This window comes from Grampus griseus (assembly GCF_964374135.1).
Source record: "Grampus griseus genome assembly, chromosome: 14".
NCBI classification, from domain to species: Eukaryota; Metazoa; Chordata; class Mammalia; order Artiodactyla; family Delphinidae; genus Grampus; species Grampus griseus.
In genome coordinates, this window is record NC_139008.1 from 64,407,990 (window position 1) to 64,434,298 (window position 26,309).

Genomic DNA, 26,309 nt, shown 5'->3' on the forward strand with positions numbered 1-26,309 from the left:
AAGCCACTGCAATGAGAAGCCCGCACACCGCAACGAAGAGTAGCCCCGATCACTGCAACTAGAGAAAGTCCGCACGCAGCAACGAAGACCCAAAGCAGCCAAAAATAAATAAATAAATTTATTTTTTTTAAATGCTAACATCTGTTCTTGCCTGGCTCAGTTATTTACATTAGAGGTTCTAAAATGATGATTCTTTCATTCCTTCATTATTAAGCTGAGCTGAATTTTGCTGGGAAACTCAGTCCCCATGACAAGTCTCCAAATAGTATTTCCTGTTCTTTATTACATTTTTTATTACATTTTAATATTTTTTATTTTTATCTGAAAATCTGGTTTATTAGATTACTTAACATTTCTGTGCCTGTTTCATCATTAAAATGAAATGGGTGTAGTAATATCTACCTTAGAGGGAGTGTATTAATTTCCTGTGACTGCTGTAACAAATTACCACAAACTTAGCATCTTAAAATAACAAACTTGGGACTTCCCTTGTGGTCCAGTGGTATAGAATCTGCCTTCCAATGCAGGGAACGCGGGTTCCATCCCTGGTCAGGGAACTAAGGTCCCACATGCCGAGGGGCACCTAGAGCCCACGTGCTCTGGAGCCTGTCCACCACAACTAGAGAAGAGGAAACCCGCACACCACTAGTGGAGAGAAGTCAGAGCGCCACAGCAACAGATCCCGTATGCCGCAACTAAGACCCGACACAAAAATATAAAAAATAAATTTTTTAAAAAACTACTTTAAAATAACAGAAACCTTTTTTCTCACGGTTCCAGAGGCCACAAGTCTGAAATCAAGGTGTCAGAAGGGCCTCGTTCTGTCCAGAGCTCTAGGAGAGAATTCTTCCTTGCCTTTTCCAGCTTCTCGTGGCTCCAGATATTCCTTGGCTTGTGGCTGCATGATTCTAATCTCTGCCTGTCTTCATATGGCCCTCTTCTCTCCTCTGTGTCTCTTATAAGGACAGTTGTCATTGGATTTAGGGTCCACCTGGATAATCCAGGATGATCTTATCTTGAGATTGTTATTATTTTTTTCCCCTCTGCCACCCGGCATGTGGGATCTTAGTTTCCCCGACCAGGGATGGAAGCCACGCCCCCTGCATTGGCAGCGTGGAGTCTTAACCAGTGGACTGCCAGAGAAGTACCAAGATTCTTAATTATATCTGTAAAGACACTTTTTTCCAAATAAAGTCACATTCATCAGTTTCAGGGAATAGGATGTGGACATATCTTTTTGGGAACCACTATTCAACCCACTACACGGAGAGTCTATTAAATGAGTTACCACATGTAGAGTTCTTTAAAACTGTTTACAGCATGTGATTATTCAACAGACTAATTATTTTTTGTTATTATGATGCTTGTGATTTATAGCAGCCTCCTGGATTTAATACTTTCTCTCTTTTATACCGCTATTTTAGCAGTTTAAATTTCCATACCTGTCACGCATACCTAGGGTGACTATATCTCATGGTTTGCCTAGTATACTCCTGGTTTATTCCTGTTGACTTCTAACTGACCAAGAGTTCAAATTTTTTAATATATTCTTTCTCTCTCAACTCCATCTGAATTCCAAGGGTGCCAACCCTGGTTATGATTTTTGGTTTTTTGTTGTTTTTTTCCTCACTGCACAGCTTGCAGGATATTAGTTCCCCAACCAGGGATTGAACCTGTGCCCCCTGCAGTGGAAGCACGGAGTCCTAACCACTGGACCACCAGGGAATTCCCTGTGTTTCGTTTTTTGCTCTTTGTGTTGCGTTGTCATGAATATGTTTTATGTTCACAAGTTTGTATAGTTACCCCAAACTAGTTGGCTTTTTTTTTTTTTTTTTTTGCGGTACGTGGGCCTCTCACTATTGTGGCCTCTCCCACTGCGGAGCACAGGCTCCAGACGTGCAGGCTCAGCGGCCATGGCTCAGCCCAGCCGCTCCACGGCATGTGGGATCTTCCCAGACCGGGGCACGAACCCGTGTCCCCTGCTTGTCAGGCGGACTCTCAGCCACTGAGCCACCAGGGAAGCCCTAGTTGGCTTTTGAGGTAACATTTTTTGCCTTTTTTCACTTAAAAGTTTTTCTACTTTTCACTTTGTCCATGGTGCTTGTCAGTTTTCTAGGTTATTATGTAGTCTTTTGGGTTTTCTGTGAAGACATTCACATTGCCTGTAAATTACAAGTTTTGTTTCTAATGTAACAGCAGAGCTAGGGCTTGGTGCCCCTTTTGTTGATTTTTATAGTCAATTCTTTTTCTGTTGTGCTAATTTCTCCTCTGTGACCTGTTAGTTGACTAAACTTGAGGAAGTCCCCTATTCTCTTCCTGTTGTCTTTTCACCCACAAGTGATTGTCTTCTGGGTCATCTTGTCTGAATTTCCCCTCCCCACAAAGTCAAAATTATTTACTACCACTTGTACTTCCTTACTCATGTGAGGAAATTTTTACATATAGAGAGTACAGTGTCAGGACTCCCCTGGTGGTCCAGAGGGTAAGACTGTGTCGGGACTTCCCCAATGCAGGGGGCCCAGGTTTGATCACTGGTCAGGGAACTAGATCCCACGTGCCTGCTGCAACTAAGAAGTCCGCATGCTGCAACTAAGAAGTCCGCATGCTACAACTAAGAAATAGATCCGGCTTGCCGGCAACTAAGACATGGCACAGCCTAAATAAATAAATATTAAAAATAGAGTACAGTGTCAGTTTTCTGTAATTCTGATTATTATGGCTCTCCCTCGCATTTTAATTTCTAGGCAGGCAGAAGCCCTCTTTGTAAGTCTGTGCTGTTTGCTATTATGACGGGAAGCTTTCTGCAGAGTATATTTGTTGGCTGCTTTTATATTGTCATCATAGACCTAAGAACAACAACAACAGCAAAATTACCCTTTATTACCTCACTTATTCACAAAGAGGCTCTTATGTATAGGTTACTAGTGCTCCCATTTATTTGGAGAAATGCTGGAAGATGGTGAGTGCTTTGGATTGTAATCGATATTTTTAAGTCTTTTAATGTCTCAGTAAGAAAGTTATCCTACATTCAAGGAGTTAGAGAAAAATTCATTTTGAGTATAATAACTTTTTCATGTTTATTTTGATTCAACATATATTTGAGAGCTTACTATTAATATACTTAAGATACTCTGTAAGGTTCTAGTGACGTAAAGATGAATTGCCTTGACCTCAAGAAGACAGTTTGAAAGGTGAGAGTGATTTGCAAACAGATAAGAGACAGCTGTTGAACACTTAACTGGGTTTAAGCCTTTCTATATGACTTTACAGGTATTATCTCAGCCTTTAAACCGAAACTACAATTAAGTTATCCCTGTTGTATGGATGAAGAAAGTAATTCAATAATTTGCTTAAGAATGGTGCTGAGATGTGGATCTAGATTTATTTGACTCCAAAGCCTGCACATTTAATTACTGTGTTATAATATCTCTTGGAATACATGCTATAGGGTAGACTAGAAGAAGAAATTAATTATTTCTGCTTTGAAGTTTAGGGGAGGCTACCAGATGAGATGCTTGAGCAGAATGTTGACGGATAAGAGAAGACCAGATCACTGGGAATTTAGGGAAATTGCGGGGCAAAGTTTGAAGAGAAGGAACAGGATAAATAAATCACAGAAGTATTAAACAGATGACATTTTGGGGAAGGAACTTCACTTCTGTGTGATTGGAGCATGGGGTCTGTGTGGGAGAATGGTATGTGAAGTACGAGAATAGGCAAGCCAGGATCATGGCAGATCAGAGGTGTAGAAAGTTCATTTTAAAAATCCTTTGACAACACTGTGTGGACAGATTGGGGCAAGGCAAAGAGAAATACTGAAATGAGTACGATAGTACAGGGAGAGCCAAATGAAGGGAATAGTAATGGGGATAAAGAGGAAGATGTTTAATTTTTTTTAATTAAAAAAATTTAAAAGATATTCCACCCATATCCAACTGTTTTATTCTAATGTCTTAAGAAATTTTGCCTCTTCCGTATTTCCCAGTTTTAAGCCATCATGGTGTGATGTATGTAGGATGTTATCGTTTTTCACATTGATGCTTGAGAGCAGGTGTTAGCAAACTATGACCCGTGGGAGGAATCTGGCCCTCTGCCTGTTTTTATAAATAAAGTGTTATTGGAATAAAATACATTTTATGTGTTGTCTGTGACCACTGTCACACTACAGTGGCAGTTGAGCAGTTATGACAGATCATATGGCCCACAACTGTGAAATATTTACTCTCTGGCCCTTTACAGAAAAACTTTGCAGAGCAGCAGATTGAAGACATTCTTTGATCTAATAACTAAAGTGCACGTGATAGTGCTTACTTAATACTGTATGTTGGGCTTTGTTAACTAGGTGACTGACCACATCAGTCATTCAGAATCTACCCATAGTGTATTTGGAAATTTTTTGAACCCAGGCCATGGCAGTGAAAGCGCCAAGTCCTAACCACGGGACCACCAGGGAATTCCCATGCAAATTATATTAATTAGACTCTCCCAAATTGCAAGGTTTTTTAGGTAATGGGAGGTTAATGTAAAGTTGTTTATGAAATTAAAGAATGGAAAACTCAACTGCATAGTCAGGTTTCAAAAGGAAAAACAGGACATGTTGCTAGTCAGTCCTCACAAAGACCGAAAAGTAGTTTAAAGCTGCAAAATTATTCAAGATTACAGCATAGCCATGGCAACCAAGTTATTTTGTCAGCCTGGCAGTGCAGGTATCAGTTGATTCCCAATTCCAGTGCTCTGACAAACTGAAATCTGTGTACAGATCTTGCAATTTCACACTACTCAAGAGCTGACCAAACTGGTGTTGGGGAGAGTTTTCATGATAGTTACTTCTTTACCCTAAATTTTTTTTTTAATGGCACTCTGTTTTTGTTTAATGAATATTGTATCTTTTCATCTCTCTGAGGATATTAATATATTTTGCTTTTCTTTGGCATCACTTTTCTTGATAGAAGCTTTCCACAACTTTATCATGTTTAAGGATGTGGGCAGACTGGGGGCTGTGAGTGCATGTAGAGAGGAGAGGGCTTGTTAACTGAGAACCTCACTATAGGGTTACCTGGTGGACTGTTTGGGGAACTTGATAAGGCTTGTCCTATCTCCTGCCTGGGTGGTTAAGTCTTGGCTACAGTGAGCTGGGAGTCTAGTGGGAAAAAAGGATGGGAATTTAGTCATTCCGTTTGCATATGTTCCTTTAATTCTTGTGTTCTTGATACTGTTCTTCAGCCTTCAGCTGTACCTGGCATCTTCCATTGCAGAGATGCTTGAGGGAAAAAAAAAAAACAGACCTGAGCCTTTTGGTGTCAAGTAGGGGATTTAGGAATCAAAATGCTTGGTAAGCAGCTTTCAACCAATTCTGCTTCTGTGTCCCAACTTTACTTCCTACTTCCAAAATTGACTGGTATCTTCTCTTGGGGGCACTGCAAGTAAACAAACCATCTTGGTTCTTGGCTTTTCCCTGTTGCCAGCATGGGACAGGAGTCTGCTTTATTGAGTGTGCTGTCAAATAGCATTGGTCCATCTGCTTTGTAGCTTACTGAAGTTATTGTACTTGTTTGTTGTTACCTTTACTTCTTTTTCCTGACCTTTATTACTATTATTACTTTTTTAATTTTTAAAATTTCTTCACCAGAGTTTAGGGGAAATTTGAAAGGGGATTCAGATGCACATGTGTAATCTATCATCTTCTGGTGAAAGTCCTTTCACCACATACTTTTTTTTCCTTTTTGTTTACTTTTTGCATTCTTTTGGATTCATACAGTTTTCCCTCAAATATTTTTTTCTCGGTAGTGATTTGGAATTTCTGCACTGTTTTTATTTTTTTACTGCTTCTCTTTGAAATTGTTTTAATTGATTGATTGATTGCCGCGTGGCTTGTGCCATCTTAGTTCCCTGACCAGGGATCGAACCCATGCCCACAGGGCAATGAAAGCACAATCTTAAGCACTGGACCTCCAGGGAATTCCCTGAAATTTTGACTTGCATATTAACTTCACAAAACTGATCAGTATCTTTGCCTTGGCCTGAACAATATAAGGATCTTGGAACAATTAACTCCAGTTACCTCCATTGCTGACTTTAATGCTGTTATTCAGTATTTTAGCTTTGTATTTTTAAATCCCCAAATAAGACATTGTTTTGTATATTTTATTTTTTTAATTCTTTATTAAAAATTATTTATTTAGGCTGCACCGGGTCTTAGTTGCGGCATGCGGGCTCTTAGTTGCGGCATCAGGCTTCTTAGTTGTGGCATGTGGATTCTTAGTTGCAGCATGCACGTGAGATCTAGTTCCCTGACCAGGGATCGAACCTGGGCCCCCTGCATTGGGAGTGTGGAGTCTTACCTGCTGGACCACCAGGGAAGTCCCATGTTTTGTATATTTTAGATTTACCTTATGTTTACCACTTCCTTAGTCACTTTTATATCTTGAGTTGCAGAGCTTCCTTTGAGGATCATTCTACTTATTCTTCAGGTACATCCTTTAGAAATTCTTCTAGTGAAGGTCCATTGGTAGTAAAATATTTTAGTCTGGAAAAAACTTTTCCTCTAAATTTTGTTTCTTGTTTTAAACACCTTTATTGAGATATAGTTCACATACCATACAGTATACCTACTTAAAATGTACAATTCAGTAGCTTTTAGTATATTCAGAGTTGTGCGTCCATCACCACAATCAATTTGAAAACATCATTGCCCCCCAAATAATCCCAGTGCCCCCTTAGCTGTCACTCTCAATCTACATCCACTCAGCCCTAGCCCTAGGCAGCTAATAATTGACTTACCATCTCTGTAGATTTGTCTACTTTGGGCATTTCATATAAATGGAACCATGAAATATATTGTCTTTTGTGACTGGCTTCTTTCACTTAGCATAATATTTCAAGGTTTATCCCTGGTATAACATTTAACGAGTGCTTCATTTTTTTTTATTGCTGAATTTCTTTTTATTGTATGAATATACCACATTTTATTTATCTGTTCATTAGTTGATGGACATTTGTGGTGTTTCTGTTTCTGGCTATCATGAATAATGCTGCTGTAAACAGTTATGTTCAAGTTTTTGTGTGGACATATGTTTTCGTTTCTCTTGGGAATATACCTAGGAGTAGAATTACCTATTACCTATTTTGAGGAACCATAAAACTTTATTTCACTGCAGCTGCACTACTTTACATTTTTACTAGCAATGTGTGAGGGTTCTTCATATCCTTGTCAACACTTGTTACTTATCATTTTGAATAGCTCTCCTAGTAGGTGTAAAGTGGGTATCTCATTGTGGTTTTTATTTGCATGTCTCTGACTAATGATGTTTAGCATCTTTTCATGTGCTTATCGGTCATTTGTATATCTTCTTTGGAGAAATGCCGTTTCAGTCCTTTAGACAATTTTGTAGTCATCTTTTTGTGTTGAGTTGTAAAAGCTCTTTATATATTTTAGATACTTATATTGGATATATGATTTACAAAGATTTTCTCCCATTTTGTGGGTGGGCTTCTCACTTTCTTGATGGTGTTTTTGAAACACAAGAGTTAAAAATTTTGATTTATATCCAGTTTTTATGTTGTTGGTTTTGGTGTTATAGCTAAGAAACCATTGTCTATCTAATGCAGCATCACATAGAATTATACCTGTTTTCTTCTACCAAATTTTTAGTTTTAGCTTTTGCATTTAGGTGTATGATATAGTGTGAGTTAATTTTGTCCATGGTTGTGAGGTAGGGATCTCTTGCACATGAATATCCATTAGTTCCAGGACCATTTGTTGAGAAGTTTGTCTTAGTACCCTTGTCAAAAATCAGTTGGTCATAGATATTTGGGTTTATTTCTGAACTCAATTCTATTCCATTAATCTGTATATCTATGCTTATGCCAATAACACACTGTCTTGATTACTGTAGCTTTGTAGTAAGTTCTGAAATTGGGAAGTGTGAATCCTCTGACCTTGTTCTTTTTTGAGATTGTTTTGACTATTCCTGGTCCTTTGTATTTCCATATGAAGTTTGGAATCAGCTTGTGAATTTCTGCAAACAGGCAGTTGGGATTTTGATAGTGATTGTGTTTAATTTGTAGCTCATTTGGGGGTTAATCTGTAGATCATTTGGGGGACTATTACCATCTTAACAATGTCAGGTCTTCTAATCCACGAACATTGGATGACTTTATATTCATCTAGGTCATCTTTATTTTGGGGGGGGGCGCTGCGTTGGGTCTTCGTTGCTGTGCATGGGCTTTCTCTAGTTGCAGCGAGCGGGGGCTGCTCTTTGTTGTGGTGCTTGGGCTTCTCATTGTAGTGGCTTCTCTTGTTGCGGCTCATGGACTCTACGCGCGTGGGCTTCAGTAGTTGTGGCTCGCAGACTCTAGAGCGCAGACTCAGTAGTTGTGGTGCACGGGCTTCGTTGCTCCGTGGCATGTGGGATCTTCCCGGACCAGGGATTGAACCCATGTCCCCTGCATTGGCAGGTGGATTCTTAACCACTGTGCCACCAGGGAAGTCTCTAGGTCCTCTTTAATTTTTAGTTTTACACTTCTTTTGTTGAATTTTCCTAAGTATTTTATTATACTATTGTAAATGGAATTCTTAGTTTCACTTTCAGATTTTTCATTGCTACTGTATAGAATTACATTGGCTTTTGTATGTTGATCTTATATCTTACAACTTTGCTGAACTTATTTTATATATATATATATATATATATATATATCTTTTTTTTTTTTCTGTGGTATGCGGGCCTCTCACTGTTGTGGCCTCTCCCGTTGCGGACCACAGGCTCCGGACACGCAGGCTCAGCGGCCATGGCTCACGGGCCCAGCTGCTCTGCGGCATGTGGGATCTTCCCAGACCGGGGCATGAACCCGTGTCCCCTGCATCGGCAGGCGGACTCTCAACCACTGCGCCACCAGGGAAGCCCTAATATATATATATATATATTTTGATCGAGCCACACAGCTTTCAGGATCTTAATTCCCCAACCAGGGATCGAACCCTGGCCCCAGCAGTGAAAGTGCCAAGTCCTAACCACTGGAGTGCCAGGGAATTCCCACCTGTTTAATAATTTTTAAGTGGATTCTCTAGGATTTTCTATACACAAGATCAGGTCATCTTCAAATAAAGATAGTTGTACTTCTTTCTCTGCAGTCTGTATGCCTTTTATTTCATTTTCTTGCCTGATTACCCTGGCTAGAACCTTCAGTACAGTATTGAATAAAAATGATTTTTGAGAGCTGGCATTCTTGTTCTTGAACTTAGGGGGAAAGCATTCAGTCTTTTACCATTAAGTAGGATGTAAGCTATAGATTTTTCTTTTTTAATAGATGCCCTATTTCACGTTGAGGAAGTTCTCTTCTACCCCTAGTTCCTTGAGTGTTTTTATCATGAAGGCGTGTTGGGTTTTGTCAAATGCCTTTCCTGTGTCTGTTGAAATGATGATGTGGTTTTTGTCCTCTATTCTATTGATCTGATATATTACATTAATTGATTTCTGGATATTTATCCAACTTTGCAGTCTTGGCGTAAGTTCCACTTGGTCATGGAATGTTACTGAATTCTCAATTTGCTTGTATTTTGTTGACGATTTTTGCCTCTGTTTTCAATATAAGAGATTAACCAACTGTGTAAAAGGGATCCAATTTCTCCACATCCTTGCCAACACTTTTAGGGTTTTTTTGGCGGTACGCGGGCCTCTCACTGCTGTGGCCTCTCCCATTGCAGAGCACAGGCTCCGGATGCGCAGGCTCAGCGGCCATAGCTCATGGGCCCAGCCACTCCGTGGCATGTGGGATCTTCCCAAAGTGGGGCACGAACCCGTGTCCCCTGCATCGGCAGGCGGACTCTCAACCACTGCGCCACCAGGGAAGCCCAGTTTTTTGTTTTTTGATAGTGTCCATCCTAACAGGTGTGAGATGAGGTCTCGTGGTTTTGATTTGTGCATTTTCTGGATAATTAGTGACGTCAAGCATCTTTTCACACACTATTGGTTATATGTATGTCTTCCTTGGAGAAATGTCTGTTCAAGTCCTTCGCCCATTTTAAAACTGGGTTGTTTGGGGTCTTTTGCTTTTGAATTGTAGGAGCTTCTCGTGTATTTTGGATATAACTCCTTATCAGATATATGGTTTGCAAATATTTTCTTCTGTTTCGCAGGCTGTCTTTTTACTGTGTTGATTCTTTCCTTTTGCAGAGCAGAAGCTTTTTAGTTTGGTGTAGTCCCTGTTGTCTTTTTTGCTTTTGTTGCTTGTGCTTTTGGTGTAATATCCAATAAATCATTGCCAAGACCAATGTCACAAAGCTTTTCCCCTATATTTTCTTCCAGGAGTTTTACAGTGTCATGTCTTATGTTTTAGACTTTCATCCATTTTGAGTTGATTTTTGTTTATGGTGTAAGATAAGGATCCAATTTCATTCTTTTGCATGTGGATATTCAGTTTCCCCAGCACCACTTGTTGAAGAGATTATTCTTTCCCCATTGCGTGTTCTTGACAACCTTGTTGAATATTAGTTGTCTGTGTATTTGTGGGTCTATTTCTGGGCGCTCTATTCTGTTGCATTGCTCTATATGCCTATCTTTATGCCAGTACCATACTGTCTTAATTACTGTAGCTTTGTAATATTCTAAAAATCAGGTAGTGTGATATGTCAGTTTTGTTCTTCTTTCTCAACATTATTTTGGCTATTTGGATCCATTTGAATTTTAGGATTTTTTCTATTTAAAAAATTCCGTTGGGATTTTAATAGGGATTGCATTGAATCTGTAGATCACTTTGGGTAGTTTGGACATTTTAACAATACTTTATCTTTCAATTCATGAGTGCAGGATGTCTTTCCATTTATTTGTATCTTTAATTTCTTTCAGCAATGTTTTGTAGTTTTTATCTCCTTTGTTAAGTTTATTCCTAAGTATCTTTTATTTATGATGTTATTGTGAATGGGATTGTTTCTTAATTTTTTTTTCCGGATAGTTAATTGTTAGTGTATAGGGATGCAGCTAATTTTTCTATGTTGATTTTGTATCGTACAGGTTTGCTGTATTTTAAAAAATTAGTTTTTAACAGTTTAATTTTTATTGGAGTATAGTTGATTTACAATATTGTGGGGGGTTTTTTGTTTTTTTGTTTTGCAGTATGCGGGCCTCTCATTGTTGTGGCCTCTCCCGTTGCGGAGCACAGGCTCCGGACGCGCAGGTTCAGCGGCCATGTCTTACGGGTCTAACCACTCCGCGGCATGTGGGATCTTCCCGGACCAGGGCACGAACCCGTGTCCCTTGCATTGGCAGGCGGACTCTCGACCACTGCGCCACCAGGGAAGCCCATATTGTGTTTTTTGTGTGGAGTCTTTTATTTGGGGGGGAGGTGTCGCACTGCACGGCACACTGTATCTTAGTTCCCCCACCAGGGATCCAACCCGTGTCCCCTGCAGTGGAAGTGTGGAGTCTTTACCACTGGACTGCCAGGGAAGTCCCTGTGTGGAGGCTTTATTGAGTTTTTTATATATAAGATCATGTCATCTGGGGACAGAGATAATTTTCCTTCTTCCTTTCCAATTTGGGTGCCTTTTATTTCTTTTTCTTACCTTAATTGGTTTTGCTAGGACTTCCAGTACTGTGTTGACTAGAAGTGGTAAGAATGGGCATCCTGTCTTGTTCCTAGTATTAGAAGAAAAGGTTTCAGTTTTTCACCTTTGAGTGTGATGTTAGCTGTGGCCTTTTCATATGTAGCTTTTATTTTGTTGAGGTAATTTCCTTCTATTCCTAATCTGACAGTTTTTATCATGAAACAGTATTGAATTTTGTCAAATGCTCTTCTGCATCAGTTATGATGATCATGTGATTTTTACCCTTAATCTTTTAATGTGATATAACACATTTATTATCTTTCTCTTTTAAAAATATTTTAGTTTTACTGGAGTATAGTTGATTTACAATGTTGTGTTAGTTTCAGGTGTACAGCAGAGTGATTCAGTTATACATATATTCATTCTTTTTTAGATTCTTTTCTCATATAGGTTATCACAGAATACTGAATAGAGTTCCCTGTGCTATACGGTTCGTCCTTGTTGATCATGTTAATTTTCATATGTTGACCCAGTCTTGCATCCCAGGGATTAATCCCACTTGGTCATGATGTATTAATCCTTTTAATGTGCTGTTGAATTCGGTTTGCTAGTATGAAAACTGAACATTTTGAATGTTATAATGTGACAACTCTGGAAATCATATTCTTCCCCCATCTCATGGTTTCTTGTTGCTGCTTCCTGTGGTTGTCATTTGATTGTTCGGTGACTTTTCCAAACTAATTTTGTACAGTCCTGTATTCTTTGTCTTGTGTGGCCACTGAAGTCTGTTCTGTTAGATTAGTGGTTTGACAGATAACCTTTTCATTGATTGACTAATAAAACACTGGTTTAGGGCATCCCTGGTGGCGCAGTGGTTGAGAGTCCACCTGCCGATGCAGGGGACACGGGTTCGTGCCCCGGTCCGGGAGGATCCCACATGCCGCGGAGCGGCTGGGCCCGTGAGCCATGGCCGCTGAGCCTGCGTGTACGGAGCCTGTGCTCCGCAACGGGAGAGGCCACAACAGTGAGAGACCCGCGTACCGCAAAAAAAACCCCATTGGTTTATAACATTATATGTCTCGTGTACAAAATTATATTTTGACTTCTGTATACACTACAACATGCTCACCACCAAGAGCGTAGTTTCCATTCGTCACTGTACAGCTGACTCCCTTTATCCATATCACCCTTCCCCCACTTGCTCTCTGCTAACCGCTGCTCTCTTCTCTCTGTGTGCTCATTTTTGTTTGGTTTGGTTTGAACTCCCCCCCCACCATATGAGTGAAATCATACAGTATGTGTCTTTCTCTGTCTGACTTATTTCACTTAGCATAATACCCTCCAGGTCCATCCATGTTGTTGCAAATGGCAAGATGTCCTTTTTTTTTTTTTTAAGTTAATTAATTTATTTTTGGCTGCGTTGGGTCTTTGTTGCTGCGCATGGGCTTTCTCTAGTTGCGGCGAGCAGGGGCTACTCTTTGTTGCATGGTTTTCTCATTGCAGTGGCTTCTCTTCTTGTGGAGCACGGGCTCTAGGTGTGTGGGCCTCAGTAGTTGTGGCTCGCAGGCTCAGTAGTTGTGGTGCATGGGCTTAGTTGCTCTGCGGCATGTGGGATCTTCCTGGACCAGGGCTTGAACCCATGTCCCCTGCATTGGCAGTGGATTCTTAACCACTGCGCCACCAGAGAAGTCCCAAGATTTCCTTTATTTTTAAAAAAATTTTTTACGGCTGAGTAGTATTCCATTATATATATATTGCATCTTCTTCATCCATGGAGAGGCATTTAGGTTGTTTACATACCTTGGCTATTGTATATAGTGCTGGATTGAACATAGGTATGCATATATCTTTTCAAATTAGATGTTTTTGAATTCTTTGGATAAATACTTAGAAATGGAGTAGTTGGATCATATTGTAGTTCTATTCTTAATTTTTGAGAACTCTCCATAGTGGCTGCAGTAATTTACACTCCTACCAACAGTGTATGAGGATTCCCTTTTCTCTACATCCTCTCCAACCCTTGTTACTTCTTGCCTTTTTTTTTTTTTTTTTTTTGGCGGTATGCGGGACTCTCACTGTTGTGGCTTCTCCCGTTGCGGAGTACAGGCTCCGGACGCGCAGGCTCAGCAGCCATGGCTCACGGGCCCAGCCGCTCCGTGGTATGTGGGATCTTCCACGACCAGGGCACGAACCCGTGTCCCCAGCATCGGCAGGCGGACTCTCAACCACTGCGCCACCAGGGAAGCCCAATTTCTTGCCTTTTTGATAATAGTTATTTTAATGGTATGAGGTAATAACTCATTTGTGGTTTTGATTTGCATTTCCATAATACTTAGTAATGTTGAACATCTTTTCATGTCCCTGTTCCCTATCTGTATGTCTTTGGAAAAGGGTCTGTTCACCTCCTCTGCCCATTCTTAATCGGGTGGTTTAATTTTTGGTTGTTCTTTATGTATTTTGAATATTAACTCCTTATTGGATATGATTTGCAAATATCTTCTCTGAGTAGGTAGGTTGAATTTTCATTTTGTTGATGGTTTCCTTTGCTGTGCAGAAGCTTTTTAGCTTGATGTAGTCCCATTTGTTTATTTTTGCTTTTGTTTGCCTTGCCTGAGGAGACATATCCAGAAAGATATTGCTAAGACTGATGTGTGTTTTCTTCTAGGAGTTTTATGGTTTCAGGTCTTACATTCAAGTCCTTAATCCCTTTTGAGTTGACGTTGTGTATGTTGTAAAATAGTGGTCTAGTTTCATTCTTTTGCATGTTAACTGTCCAGTTTTTTCCCAACATGATTTATTGAAGAGACTATACTTTCTCCACTTTATGTTCTTTGTTCTTGTTTTGTAAATTAATTGTCCATATATGTGTTTATTTCTGAATTCTCAATTCTGTTCCATTGATCTATGTCACTTTTTCTGCCAATTTTTGATTACTATAGCTTTGTAATATAATTTGAAATCAGAGTGAATGATACTTCATGCTTTGGGTTTTTTCCCCCCACTCAGGATTGCTTTGGCTATTTGGTGCCTTTTGTTACTTCTTACAGATTTTAGGATTTTGTTGTTGTTGTTGTTCTATTTCTGTGAAAAATGTCATTGGGATTTTGATAGGGATTACATTGGTTCTGTAGATTGCTTTAGGTAATACGGACATTTAAAAATGTTAATTTTTCCAGTCCCTGAGCACGAATACCTTTACATTTTTTTGTGTTGTCTTAAATTTCTTCCAAGAACGTCTTAAAGTTTTCAGTGTACAGGTCTTTCACCTACTTGGTTAAATTTATTCCTAGGTATTCTTTTTGTTGCAATTGTAAATGAGATTTTTTTGTTAATTGTTTTTTGATGATTCATTGTTAGTGTATAGAACAGACTTGTATATTGATATTTTTACTCTGCAACTTAGTGTATTTGTTTATTTCTAATAATTTTTTTTGGTGGTTTTTTTTAATATTTAAAAACATGCTATATTTATTTCTTCTCTGATTTTTATTAAATTGTAGGACACTTAGCTGGTGTTGGAGAATTGCTTGTTGGTGTGGGGAACATACTCACCGCACTCACTCACATGTGGGAACTGGTGAAACCTTTACACTGTTAAGAGAATGAAAAGAGAAGCCATAGGCTGTGAGAAAATATTTGCAAAACACATAAAGGACTTATATTTAAAATATACAAAGAACTCTTAAAATGCGACAGCAAGAAAACAAATAATAAATGAGCAGAATATCTGAACAGATATCTCACCAAACAGTGTACATAGATGGTAAATAAGCATACGAAAAGAGGCTCAACATCATATGTCATATGGGAATTACAAACTAGGCCAATGGTGAAACGTCATTGTACACCTGTTAGACTGGCTAAATTCCAAAAAACTAACAATACCAAATGCTTGTGAGGATACGAAGCAGTAGAAATTCTACTTCAATCCTAATAGGAATGCAGAATGGTACAGCTACTTTGGAAAACCATTTGGCAGAGCTAAAACATAGGTTTACCCTTATCATCCAGTAATTGTAGTCCTGTTTACCCAATTGAGTCGAAAACTTATATCCACAAGGAACCTGAACATGAATACTTATAGCAGCTTTATTCATAATTGCCAAAAACTGGAAGCAACTAAACATATCCTTCAGTAAGCAAATGTATATACTGTGGAATAAACACACATGAAATATTACTCAGCAATTTAAAAAAAAGCTGCCAAGCTCTGAAAAGATATGGAGGAAACTTTAATCATACTGCTGAGTGAAAGAAGCCAGGCTGAGGCTCTAAATTGTGTGCTTCTACCTATCTGACATTCTGGAAGAGGCAAAATTATAGAAACAGTAAATAGATAAGTGGTTGCCAGAGGTTCTTAGTGAGGGAAGAGGGATGAGTAGGTGAAGCACAGGGGACTTTTAGGGTTGTGAGATTATTCTGTGTGATACTATAATAGTGGATACATGGCAGTTATGTGTTTGTCAAAATCCATAGGACAGGGGGCTTCCCTGGTGGCGCAGTGGTTGAGAGTCCGCCTGCCGATGCAGGGGACACGGGTTCGTGCCCCGGTCCGGGAAGATCCCACATGCTGCAGAGCGGCTGGGCCCGTGAGCCATGGCCGCTGAGCCTGCGCGTCCGGAGCCTGTGCTCCGCAACGGGAGAGGCCACAACAGTGAGAGGCCCGCGTACCGCAAAAAAAAAAACCCCAAAAAACAAAACAACAATAACAAATCCATAGGACTGTATAAGGTTCACAAAGAGTGGACCTAAATATAAATTGCGGACATTAGTTAATTAAAAAAAAAACAACAACTGTGGAATATTCTAGACACTGATTAGCAAGGCAGACAAGGTTGCCTACCTTTGTGGACCTTATAGTCAGTAAAAAATTTAATCAGAAAAATTTCAGCGGTGTGATAGAAAGTAATAGGATGGCTACATTAGATTGAGTAGTCAGGGAAGACCTCTCTGAGTATTTGAGTATTAACTTGAGACCTGAATATAAGATGTTAGCTATTTAAAGGTAAGAGGGAAAAACATTCTGAGCAGAGGGAACAGTTAGTGTAAAGCCTGTAAGTCTGGAATGACCTTAGTGTGTTTAAGAAATAGAAAAAAATCCATATTTGCAGTGGGTAAGGGAGAGAATGATATGAGGAGAAGTCAAGAGAGTAGATCATGGATGGAATGTAGTGGGACTTCTGTAAGCCAGGGTGAGGAATTTGGATTCTATTTTAGGTGAGATAGGCAATTATTGGATGTTTAAGCAGAGTAGAGCATGATCTAACTTTCGTGTTTAAAAGAGTACCCTAGTTGCTGTGTGGAGAATGGGTGGTGGGAGGGAGAGGGAGCAGGTGCAGAAGCAGAGAGACCAATTTAGTGACTTGTAGTAATTTGTTGACAGGGAAGGGATGGGTGTTTGTGGCTTGGACTAAGATGGTTAAGAAGAGGAGAAAAATAAGCATATATTTTAAGGTATATAGCAGGGTGTATTTTGCAGGTAGTATCTTTAGAACTTGGTAATGAGGGAAAGATAATGCCCACAGCTTTGGCTTGTGCAACTGGATGGATGGTGGTGCTATTGAGGCCAGGGAGAGTTTCAATTTAGTCCTTTTTTTTTTTGGCTGTGGTGAGTCTTTGTTGCTATGTGCGGGCTTTCTCTGGTTGCATCGAGCAGGGGCTACTCTTGGTTGCAGTGAGTGGGTTCTAGGTGTGTGAGCTTCAGTAGTTGTGGCACGCAGACTCAGTAGTTGTGGCGCAGGGGCTTAGTTGCTTCATGGCATGTGGCATGGCATCTTCCTGGACCAGGGCCCGAACCCGTGTCCTGTGCGTTGGCAGGTGGATTCTTAACCACTGTGCCACCAGGGAAGTCTCCTCAGTTTAGTCATTTTAACCATGCAGGCAGTTATAAATAATGGTTAGACCTAAGAGTCTGGAGCTCAGGGGAGAAGATGGGACTTGAAGTGTAGATTCTCAGTCTACTCTGTCTTGCCTGTTTTTCAAAGTGTACAAGTAGGCTACACATTTTCTTTTTAAAAACTAAAGCAATACATACAAAACCAAAGTTCCCCATGACCACCTCCTTTAGTACACAGACCCTCTCCCCTTCTCCACAAAGGTAACCACTGTAAACAGTTAGGGGATGTATACTTTTTCTGCTTTTGTTTATAAGTATATTTACCTACAAGAATATATACTTTGTTTTTGTTTGAAAAAATACCATCACATTATATATATTCTGTAACTTAAAAAAAATGTTCTTGGAATCATTCCATTTCAGTCATTAGTAAGTTGTTTTGATAGCTGCATAGTATTCTGTGGTATGAGTATGTTATTTATTTAACTGGTTGCCAATTGATACTTAGGTTTCTATAGTTTGTCTTTACAAATGGTATTTTTTTGTTCTTAGAGATTTAAAATACTTAAGTAATTTTGATTATGTAAAACTAATATGTATCAGTACCTACATGATTTTTTTTAAATATTTATTTTATTTATTTGGCTGCATTGGGTCTTAGTTGCACAATCTTCATTGTGGCCTGCGCTGTCTTTTATTGCGGAGTGCAGGCTGTTCCTTGCGGCATACAGGCTCCTCAAGTTGTGGCACGCAGGCTCTGTAGTTGTGGCACATGGGGCTCTCTAGTTGTGGTGTGGGCTCAGTAGTTGTGGCTCTCAGGCTCTCCAGTTGTGGCACGCAGGCTCTAGCGCTCACAGGCTTAGTTGCCCTGTGGAATGTGGGATCTTAGTTCCCTGACTAGGGATCAAGCCCACGCTCCCTGCATTGGAATCATGATGTCCTAACCACTGGACCGCCAGGGAACGGAAGCCTAATTTTGCCTTATTGTATTTGTATATTTCTTACATGGAACCTGGCAACTAGTGAGTGCTGAGTAAATTTTGCTTGAGTTTAATCTTTACTTTGACCCACTCAAAATATTCTTAAAATTTTTATCAAGTCCCCGAAAGCCTAAGAACAGGTTATTTTAAAAACATATTTAGGGACTTCCTTGGTGGTGCAGTGGTTAAGAATCTGCCTGCCAATGCAGGGGGCATAGGTTTGAGCCCTGGTCTGGGAAGATCCCATATGCCGCAGAGGAACTAAGCCTGTGTGCCACAACTACTGAGCCTGTACTCTGGAGCCCGCGAACCACAAATACTGAAGCCCATGCTCCGCAACCGGAGTAGCCACCGCAGTGAGAAGCCTGCGCACCGCAATGAAGAGTAGCCCCTGCTCGCCACAACCAGAGAAAGCCTGCACACAACAACAAAGACCCAACGCAGCCATAAATAAACAAATAAATTCAAAGAGTATTAATGATAAATAATAAACATTCACAGAGCAATTTTTTTCCCCACAGATATAATCATTCAGTCTTACAAAAGCCCTGTGAGGTAGAGGTGGTATTATCCCCATTTCTCTGACAGGAAACTGGGACCTAGAGAAGTTATATGACTCAAATAGTATCATATAGTGAGTGTTGTAGCCAGGAATCAAACCCAAGTGTTCTGACTTTGTTATAAAATCTTTTTTATTGTATACGAATCATGCCCTTTCCACAGGGGGATTAACTCTTCCATGATTATTGGCTGAAGAAGATATGTTAGAGGTGTTCATTTAGTATAATTCAGTAGCCACAGGCCCTGTTTTGGGCTTCTGGGTTTCATCAGTGAACAAAGCAAAAAGATCCCCCATTCACATGGAGTTTATATTCTAGCTTAGGGAGTCAAAACCAATAAACATAATTACCAAGTAAATTACTTAGTATGTCAGAAGGTCACATAGTTTATAGGAGAAGAAAATGATCATCATAAGTGGAGCAGACTGTTAATATTGTGAAGAAGACAAGTAGAATGAACATCTAAAGGCAAGAATGTGCTGGCATATTTCAACAATAATAGGGAAGTATGTGCCTGAGTAGGGGAGGAGAGTAGCAGGGAAATAAGTTCAGGAAGTAGGGAGCAGTGGAAGCATGTATCATATAGGGTCTTTCAGGATTCAGGCTTTTACTCTGAGTAAAATGGGAAGGTTTTGAAAGGTTTTTTAACATTTTAAAAGAATCATCCAGGTTGTGTTAAGAATAGGTACTAAGGCTAGACAAGGGTGGAAAAAGGGAGACCTTTTAGGTTAATCTAGGAGAGGGGCATAATTTAGGAAAAAAATGGCTGTCAGAGGTGGGTCTGGACAGATTGGTGGTAGAGGTGGTGAGAAATGTCTAGATTCTAGATATATTTTTACAAATAGAGACATCAGAATTTGCCAGCGGGTTGGAAAGGAAATATAAAAGAAAGGAGTCAAGGATGACTCCAAGGTTTTTGGCTTGAGCTGCTGAAAGAATGAAATTGCCATCAACTGAGATAGTTTACAGAGAACATCAGGAGTTCCATTTTGGATCTGTTAAGTTCAGAGTGTCTTTTAGATACCCAAGTGAAGTTGTTTAGAATTCAGGAGTGAAGTCTGTAATAGAAATATAAAGTTGGGACTTGTTGATATATAGATGATATTTAAAGCCATAACAGTGGATGATATCCTTGAGGAAATGAGTATGGAGCGATGAGAGAAGAGGGAAACAAGAACTGAGTCCTAGGACTTTCCAGTATTAGGAGGGTGGAGAGAAGAGAAGGAATCATCAAAGGAGTCTAAGAAGAAACAATCAGTAATGTAGGACATAAACCTAGAGAATGTGTCTTGGGAACGAAAAGGAAGAAAAACCATGGAAGAAGGAATGATCATGTCAGATCTTGCTGATAGGTTAACGCAGGATGGATACTAGAATTGAAAATTATATTTAGCAATGTGAAGGCCACTGGTTATTGTGTGGCCTTCAGTGGGACATGGAAATGGCCTGGCTAGCACTATTTACATATTTTTCAAGTGGGAATTTTTGATGTTTATAGTGTTTCCTTGGCCCTGTTCAGGTTTGCCGTCCTGTTGGTGTTATGTCTGACAGTGGATCACAGCTTGGTTCAATGGGTAGCCTGACCATGAAATCACAACTTCAGATAACTGGTAAGTCTTAAAAAGATCTACTGCTTTACTTCCCCCCCCCCCCCACTCCCAAGATAAAAAGAAAAAAATCTTAAAATCTTTAGTGGCTGTGACGTATCAGGTTCTGAATGAATGAATGAACATAATGTTTAGATATGTAAAAATTACATTTTGATTTCAGGATATTCTTGGGTATAGTATAGGATTTGGGTTTTTTTGTTTTTTCCATTAAACATGCTTCGGCAATTGCTATTGTTTTTTGTTTTCATTTGGATTTTATTAGCTTTGTTGAGATAATTCACATACCATACAGTTTACTCATTTAGAAGTCAATGATTGTTAGTACATTCTCAGAGTTGTGCAACCAACACCAGTTAGAACATTTTCACCACTGCAGAAAGAAACCCCTGCCCCATATTCCCCAACCACCTTCAGCCCTAGCTAACTATTTTTGTCTCTATAGCTTTGCCTATATTGGATCTCTCATATAAATAGAGTCATAAAATGTGTGGCCTTTGTCTCTGACTTTTTTCACTTATCATAATAATGTTTTCAAGGTTCAACCATGTTGTAGCATGTATTAGTATCTAATTTCTTTTTATTGCCAAATACTATTCCATGTGTGGACATACTTTATCCATTTATCAGCTGATGGATGTTTGGGTTGGTTCCACTTTTTGGCTATTATGAATAATGCTATGAACGTTTGTATGTAAGTTTTTGTGAAGATGTATGTTTTCAGTTTTCTTGAGTATATACCTTCTACTTTCTGGAGTAGAATCACTGGGTCACGTAATATCCATGTTTAGCTTTGTGAGGAATTCCAAATTATTTTTCAAAGCATCCACACCACTTTATATTCCCACCAGTCATGTATGAGGGTTACAATTTTGTAAGCATCCTTGCAATGCTTATCTTTTTGATTAGAGACATCCTAATGGATGTGAGCTATCTCATTATGGGTTTGAGTTGCATTTCTCTGATGGTTAAATGATGATGAGCATCTTTTCATGTGCTTATTGGCCATTTGTATATGTTTTTTGGAGAAATGCCTATTAAATATTTTGCTGTTGTTACTTTCCTAATATCTCTTTGTTTCTTCCTCTAGCCATACTAATCAAGTGTATCACTTTCAGATTAATGTTCTTAAAATGCCTCCTGATTTGTTCATTCCTGCTTAGAAACCTTCAGTGCTTCTCCTTGGCTATGGTATTGAATTTCTTTAAAACTGGGCTAAGACGTTTTACAGGCTCCATATGATCTCTTTGTAGGTCTTTATATATCAATAGAAGCTACTTGCACTAGCCAAAGTGAGGCACTGGATTTTCTTCAGACATGCATGTGTCTATCACACAATGGAACCCTAGACTCTCTCCCTTTAATTTAATGGCATTTATTGATTATTTTAGTTTTTACTATACCTGGCTTATATCCACTTCTAGGTTATGAATATGAGGTCATATACTGTATAATTATTGTCCTCCTCAAAACCTAAAAGTGATTGAGTTATAAAGAAGTAACACTTTAAATTGAAAGCATGATAGAATTTATTCTTGGGAATTCTTTCACTAACTCCAGTCTCTTTCCTTAGGAATGTCTGATTCTCAGTGAAAGATATTAATATTTCTCAAATTCTAATTGTTTCTCCCCTCCGCATTCTCAAGCTACTCTGAGTAGCTGATTTACATTGGGCCAGGCTTCTTAAGACTTCTTTTTTGGGGCAGCTTATTGTTAAAACCTTTGATTTAAAGAATTTCTGATAGATTGTTTCAACTTTTCAGGTTACATAAGTAATACACATGCTTTTTATTTTTAAAAACTGAGTAAAATAGTAAAGTGAGGAGTCCTTATTATTTATCATCTCAATCCCCAGATAAATAGGTTTATATTCCTTTAGACTTTTCTTTGCATAAACTGGCTATCTTATTTGCTATCATTACTGTCATAGTAAGAAAAACATTTAATGCCTAAATGCATTATGTCCTCAAGAAGACATAATTCTTAGCCATTTATAAGCTTTTTAATCTTGGGTCTAAAAATCCTGAGAATGTACAAGTATAGGGCAAAAACATTTTAACAAACACCATGAATTATGGATAAAATCTATTTGCATATTTAGCAAAAATATCATTAGATATGGGACAAATGGAGAACATCAGATAATGAACAATAAAGTGCCAAGTTGACTAGAATCAAGTGTCCTTCATAATTCATTGTTTACTTCTTTGCTTTTGGTGCTAGAAACCTCAGAACTAAGTTTTTTTGCACAAATCCCCTTAATTGACATTGTATTTTTTAGTCTGTGTTAATGGATTAGCATAGTTTTTTTTTTTTTTTTGCTAAGCTCTTCAACATCTTCCAAAATTCAAGGAAGGCATAAATATGCAAGTGTTAAGTGTAAATGCCATGGTATATGGTAATGGTGTGAAGAGAAAATGACTTTGGTCCGGAAAGACAGATCAATATTTGACTAGAGTTACTGTGAAAGGAGGCAGTGCTTGAAGCATTGCTACTATTTAAAAGTAGAGGACTTCCCTGGTGGCACAGTGGTTAAGAATCTGCCTGCGAATGCAGGGGACACGGGTTTGATCCCTGGTCTGGGAAGATCCCACATGCTGCAGAGCAGCTAAGCCCGTTTGCCATAGCTACTGAGCCTGCGCTCTAGAGCCCGTGAGCCACAACTATTGAGCCTGTGTGCCACAACTACTGAATTCCATGCGCCTAGAGCCCGTGCTCCGCAACAAGAGAAGCCACCGCAGTGAGAAGCCTGTGCATTGGAGGAAAGAGTCGTCGTCCCCACTTGCCGCAACTAGAGTAAGCCCACGTGCAGCAACGAACACCCAACACAGCCAAAAATAAGTAAATAAATAAATAAATTTATTAAAAAAAAAAAAAAAAGTAGAAAGGTAGGGAGTTCCCTGGAGGTCCATTGGGTAAGACTGCGCTCCCAATGCAGGGGGCACGGGTTCGATCCCTGGTTGGAGAACTAAGATCCCACATGCTGCCTGGCATGGCCAGAAAAAAAGTAGAAAGGTAGAAAAGGATCTTTCAGGAATGAACACGACAGAGCAAATGATGTGAAGGAGGGAAATGCCAAGACTTCCCTTGATGTCCCTAAAAGCCACTGCTGCAGAGCAGGGACCCATGAGAATTAATGGGAGTGGATCATCTCCTTCAGGTGTGTCAAGGCTACCAAAAAAAAAAAAAAAATTGCTAAGGGAGATGAGAAGTAACCAGAGTTTTTAACAAAGAGCAGACAGCTGGATTTGTGTTTTAAAAGTCGAGTTTTTAACAAAGAGCAGACAGCTGGATTTGTGTTTTAAAAGTCGGTGTAGGGACTTCCCTGGTGGCGCAGTGCTTAAGAATCTGCCTGCCAATGCTGGGTACACAGGTTCAAGCCCTGGTCTGGGAAGATACCACATGCTGTGGAGCAGCTAAGCCTGTGTGCCTAGAACCTGTGTCCGCAACAAGAGAAGCCACCACAATGAGAAGCCCATGCACTGCAATGAAGAGTAGCCCCTGCTCACCACAACTAGAGAAAGGCTGCGTGCAGCAACAAAGACCCAATGCAGCCATACATAAATAAATAAATAAATAAATAAACTTTTTAAAAAAGTTGGTGTAAAAGACTCATAGGGAAATTTAGGGTCAAAAGTTAAAATGTTACTCTGTGGTTCTGCTCAAATTTATTTCTTTAACTCTCACATACGTACATTACACACATGTATGCATACATTATTTGTTTACAATGTATGTTTGCTAATTGCTGCCCCTTACCAGATGAGGGCAAGTAGAAAATTTATTTCAGAGAAATGACACGTATTATAAGTTGTAGCAAAACAGTTTTAAAATATTAAATGATAGTACTGTTGATAAGTGGATTGTTTAGAGAACTTCATGTGTGTGTGGTTTTTTTAAAATTTATTATTTTTATTTTTGGCTGTGTTGTGTCTTCGTTGCTGTGCGCGGGCTTTCTCTAGTTGTGGTGAGCAGGGGGTACTCTTTGTTGATTTGCGTGGGCTTCTCATTGCGATGGCTTCTCTTGTTGTGGAGCACGGGCTCTAGGCGCGCAGGCTTCAGTAGTTGTGGCATGCAGGCTCAGTAGTTGTGGTGCATGGGTTTAGTTGCTCTGTGGCTTGTGGGATCTTCCTAGACCAGGGTGCGAACCCGTGTCCCCTGCATTGGCAGGTGGATTCTTAACCACTGCGCCACCAGGGAAGTCCCAGGTTCCACTGATTTTTACTCTTGCATTTCCTGGATCATTCTTTATTCTTTATCTCCAATTCCATGGTCTGGGTCCTTTACTTTGGACATAAGTCTGTTTTCTTACATCCTTCCCTGTCTTTAGCCATTTCCTGTTTAATTATGTTCTGTACATAACTTCCGCTATTATTACTGAGCTTATCTGTGTTTTGATGCTTGCTGTATGCTAGCATTACACTTACGTGGGCAAAATAAATTCTTTGGTATTTCCTAGAAATTTTTTAGTCTCAATCCTTACTCCAGACTCATCATTTGAGGAAGAGAAACCATCTTATTTTAGTTATTACAAATTGAAATTAAACATTACTGCATTTCCCCAAATTTACTAGAACACTGTATATTTAGCTCCCAATGCTTAGAGACCAGGAGAGTCCTTCATACTTTAAAGTCAAAAGTTTATATCCAGTTCTGCCCAGCCAAGACATAGTTCTGCTACAGAGACCTCATGTAGCCTCTCATGACTTCTGACCACAGAGGTAGCACTTGCTTTAACTGGTTTTATCTCTTATCAGTTCATCATACTGCTCATCATACCTGGTCTCAGCACCCCTGTTTGTTTTACCTTGTTCATTATAGCCTCCTGATTCACAAAATAAATTGGATAAGCTAAGGATTTACTTCTACTTTCTTTAAATTGTCAGGATTTTAATTTTGTATTGGAGAGGTAGGATGAAGAATCAGTCGGGTGAAAATGTTGACCTTCAGAACAGAAGAATCAGAAGAACATTAATAAGTACCATGAAATCATATGCAATAGATTGTGTGTGTGTGTGTGTGTGTGTGTAAGTAACTATAAAGCAGGGCAACTTGTTTTCTACCATGGCTAATCATTTGGTTCAACAAACGTATTAAACGCCTGTCAGGTTTAAATCACTAAGTGCTCTACGAGTTATAAAGACTGGTTATAACCTTGCCATGAAGGGGATTACAGAGTGAGCTAAACAAGTAAGAACTGATAAACTTACTAAGAACTAAGACAGAATAGAAAGCTGTAGGAGCCATATATAAATAGGAAAATGCTGTGGGGGCATAGAACAGGAACAGTTTGACTTACTAGGTTTAAAGAACCATCCGGTCAAAGAGAGGGGAGTATTTGTCTCTCAAGAAGTAGGATTTTATTGGGTGAACAGGAAGAAGGATCATGAGTGGAGGGGGTAGCACGTATGAGGCATGAAAGTACTAGACACTTGGGAGGGACAGCAAACAGCTAAGAGTGGTTAGACTACCACGGGCCTGGGTGGAGTTTGGTATAGGAAGAGGCTGTAAACATACAGAGTAAGCAACGTAAAATGCCCCAGAAGAGTTTAAACTTCATTTTGCAGGCATTAGCAAATCATTGAAAAGTATTGACATCACATCTGTTCTAGGAAGATAATTCTGGTAGCTGTGAGAGATTGCGTTAGAGAAGTGAGAGTAAAAACAGAGAGTTGTTAGAGGCCTCTTGGAGTGGCCCAGGTGACAGATGATACTGACATTTTTCTGATTCCTTTTCTTCCAGTTTATAATTTACAGTTTTTTAATTCCTTTAATTTACTA

The 26,309-nt window shown here is 39.4% G+C and overlaps 1 protein-coding gene across 3 annotated transcripts in view; it reads left to right on the forward strand.

The window, feature by feature from the left end:
• ITCH (itchy E3 ubiquitin protein ligase) overlaps window positions 1-26,309 on the forward strand; it is a 123,719-nt gene that overhangs the window by 26,037 nt on the left and 71,373 nt on the right. For all 3 annotated transcript variants that reach the window (XM_082671138.1, XM_082671139.1, XM_082671140.1), the window contains one exon: window positions 20,441-20,531. In XM_082671138.1, coding sequence (XP_082527264.1) covers window positions 20,462-20,531 — 70 coding nt within the window. In that variant the 5' untranslated portion in view covers window positions 20,441-20,461. The remainder of the gene's footprint in view (window positions 1-20,440; window positions 20,532-26,309) is intronic.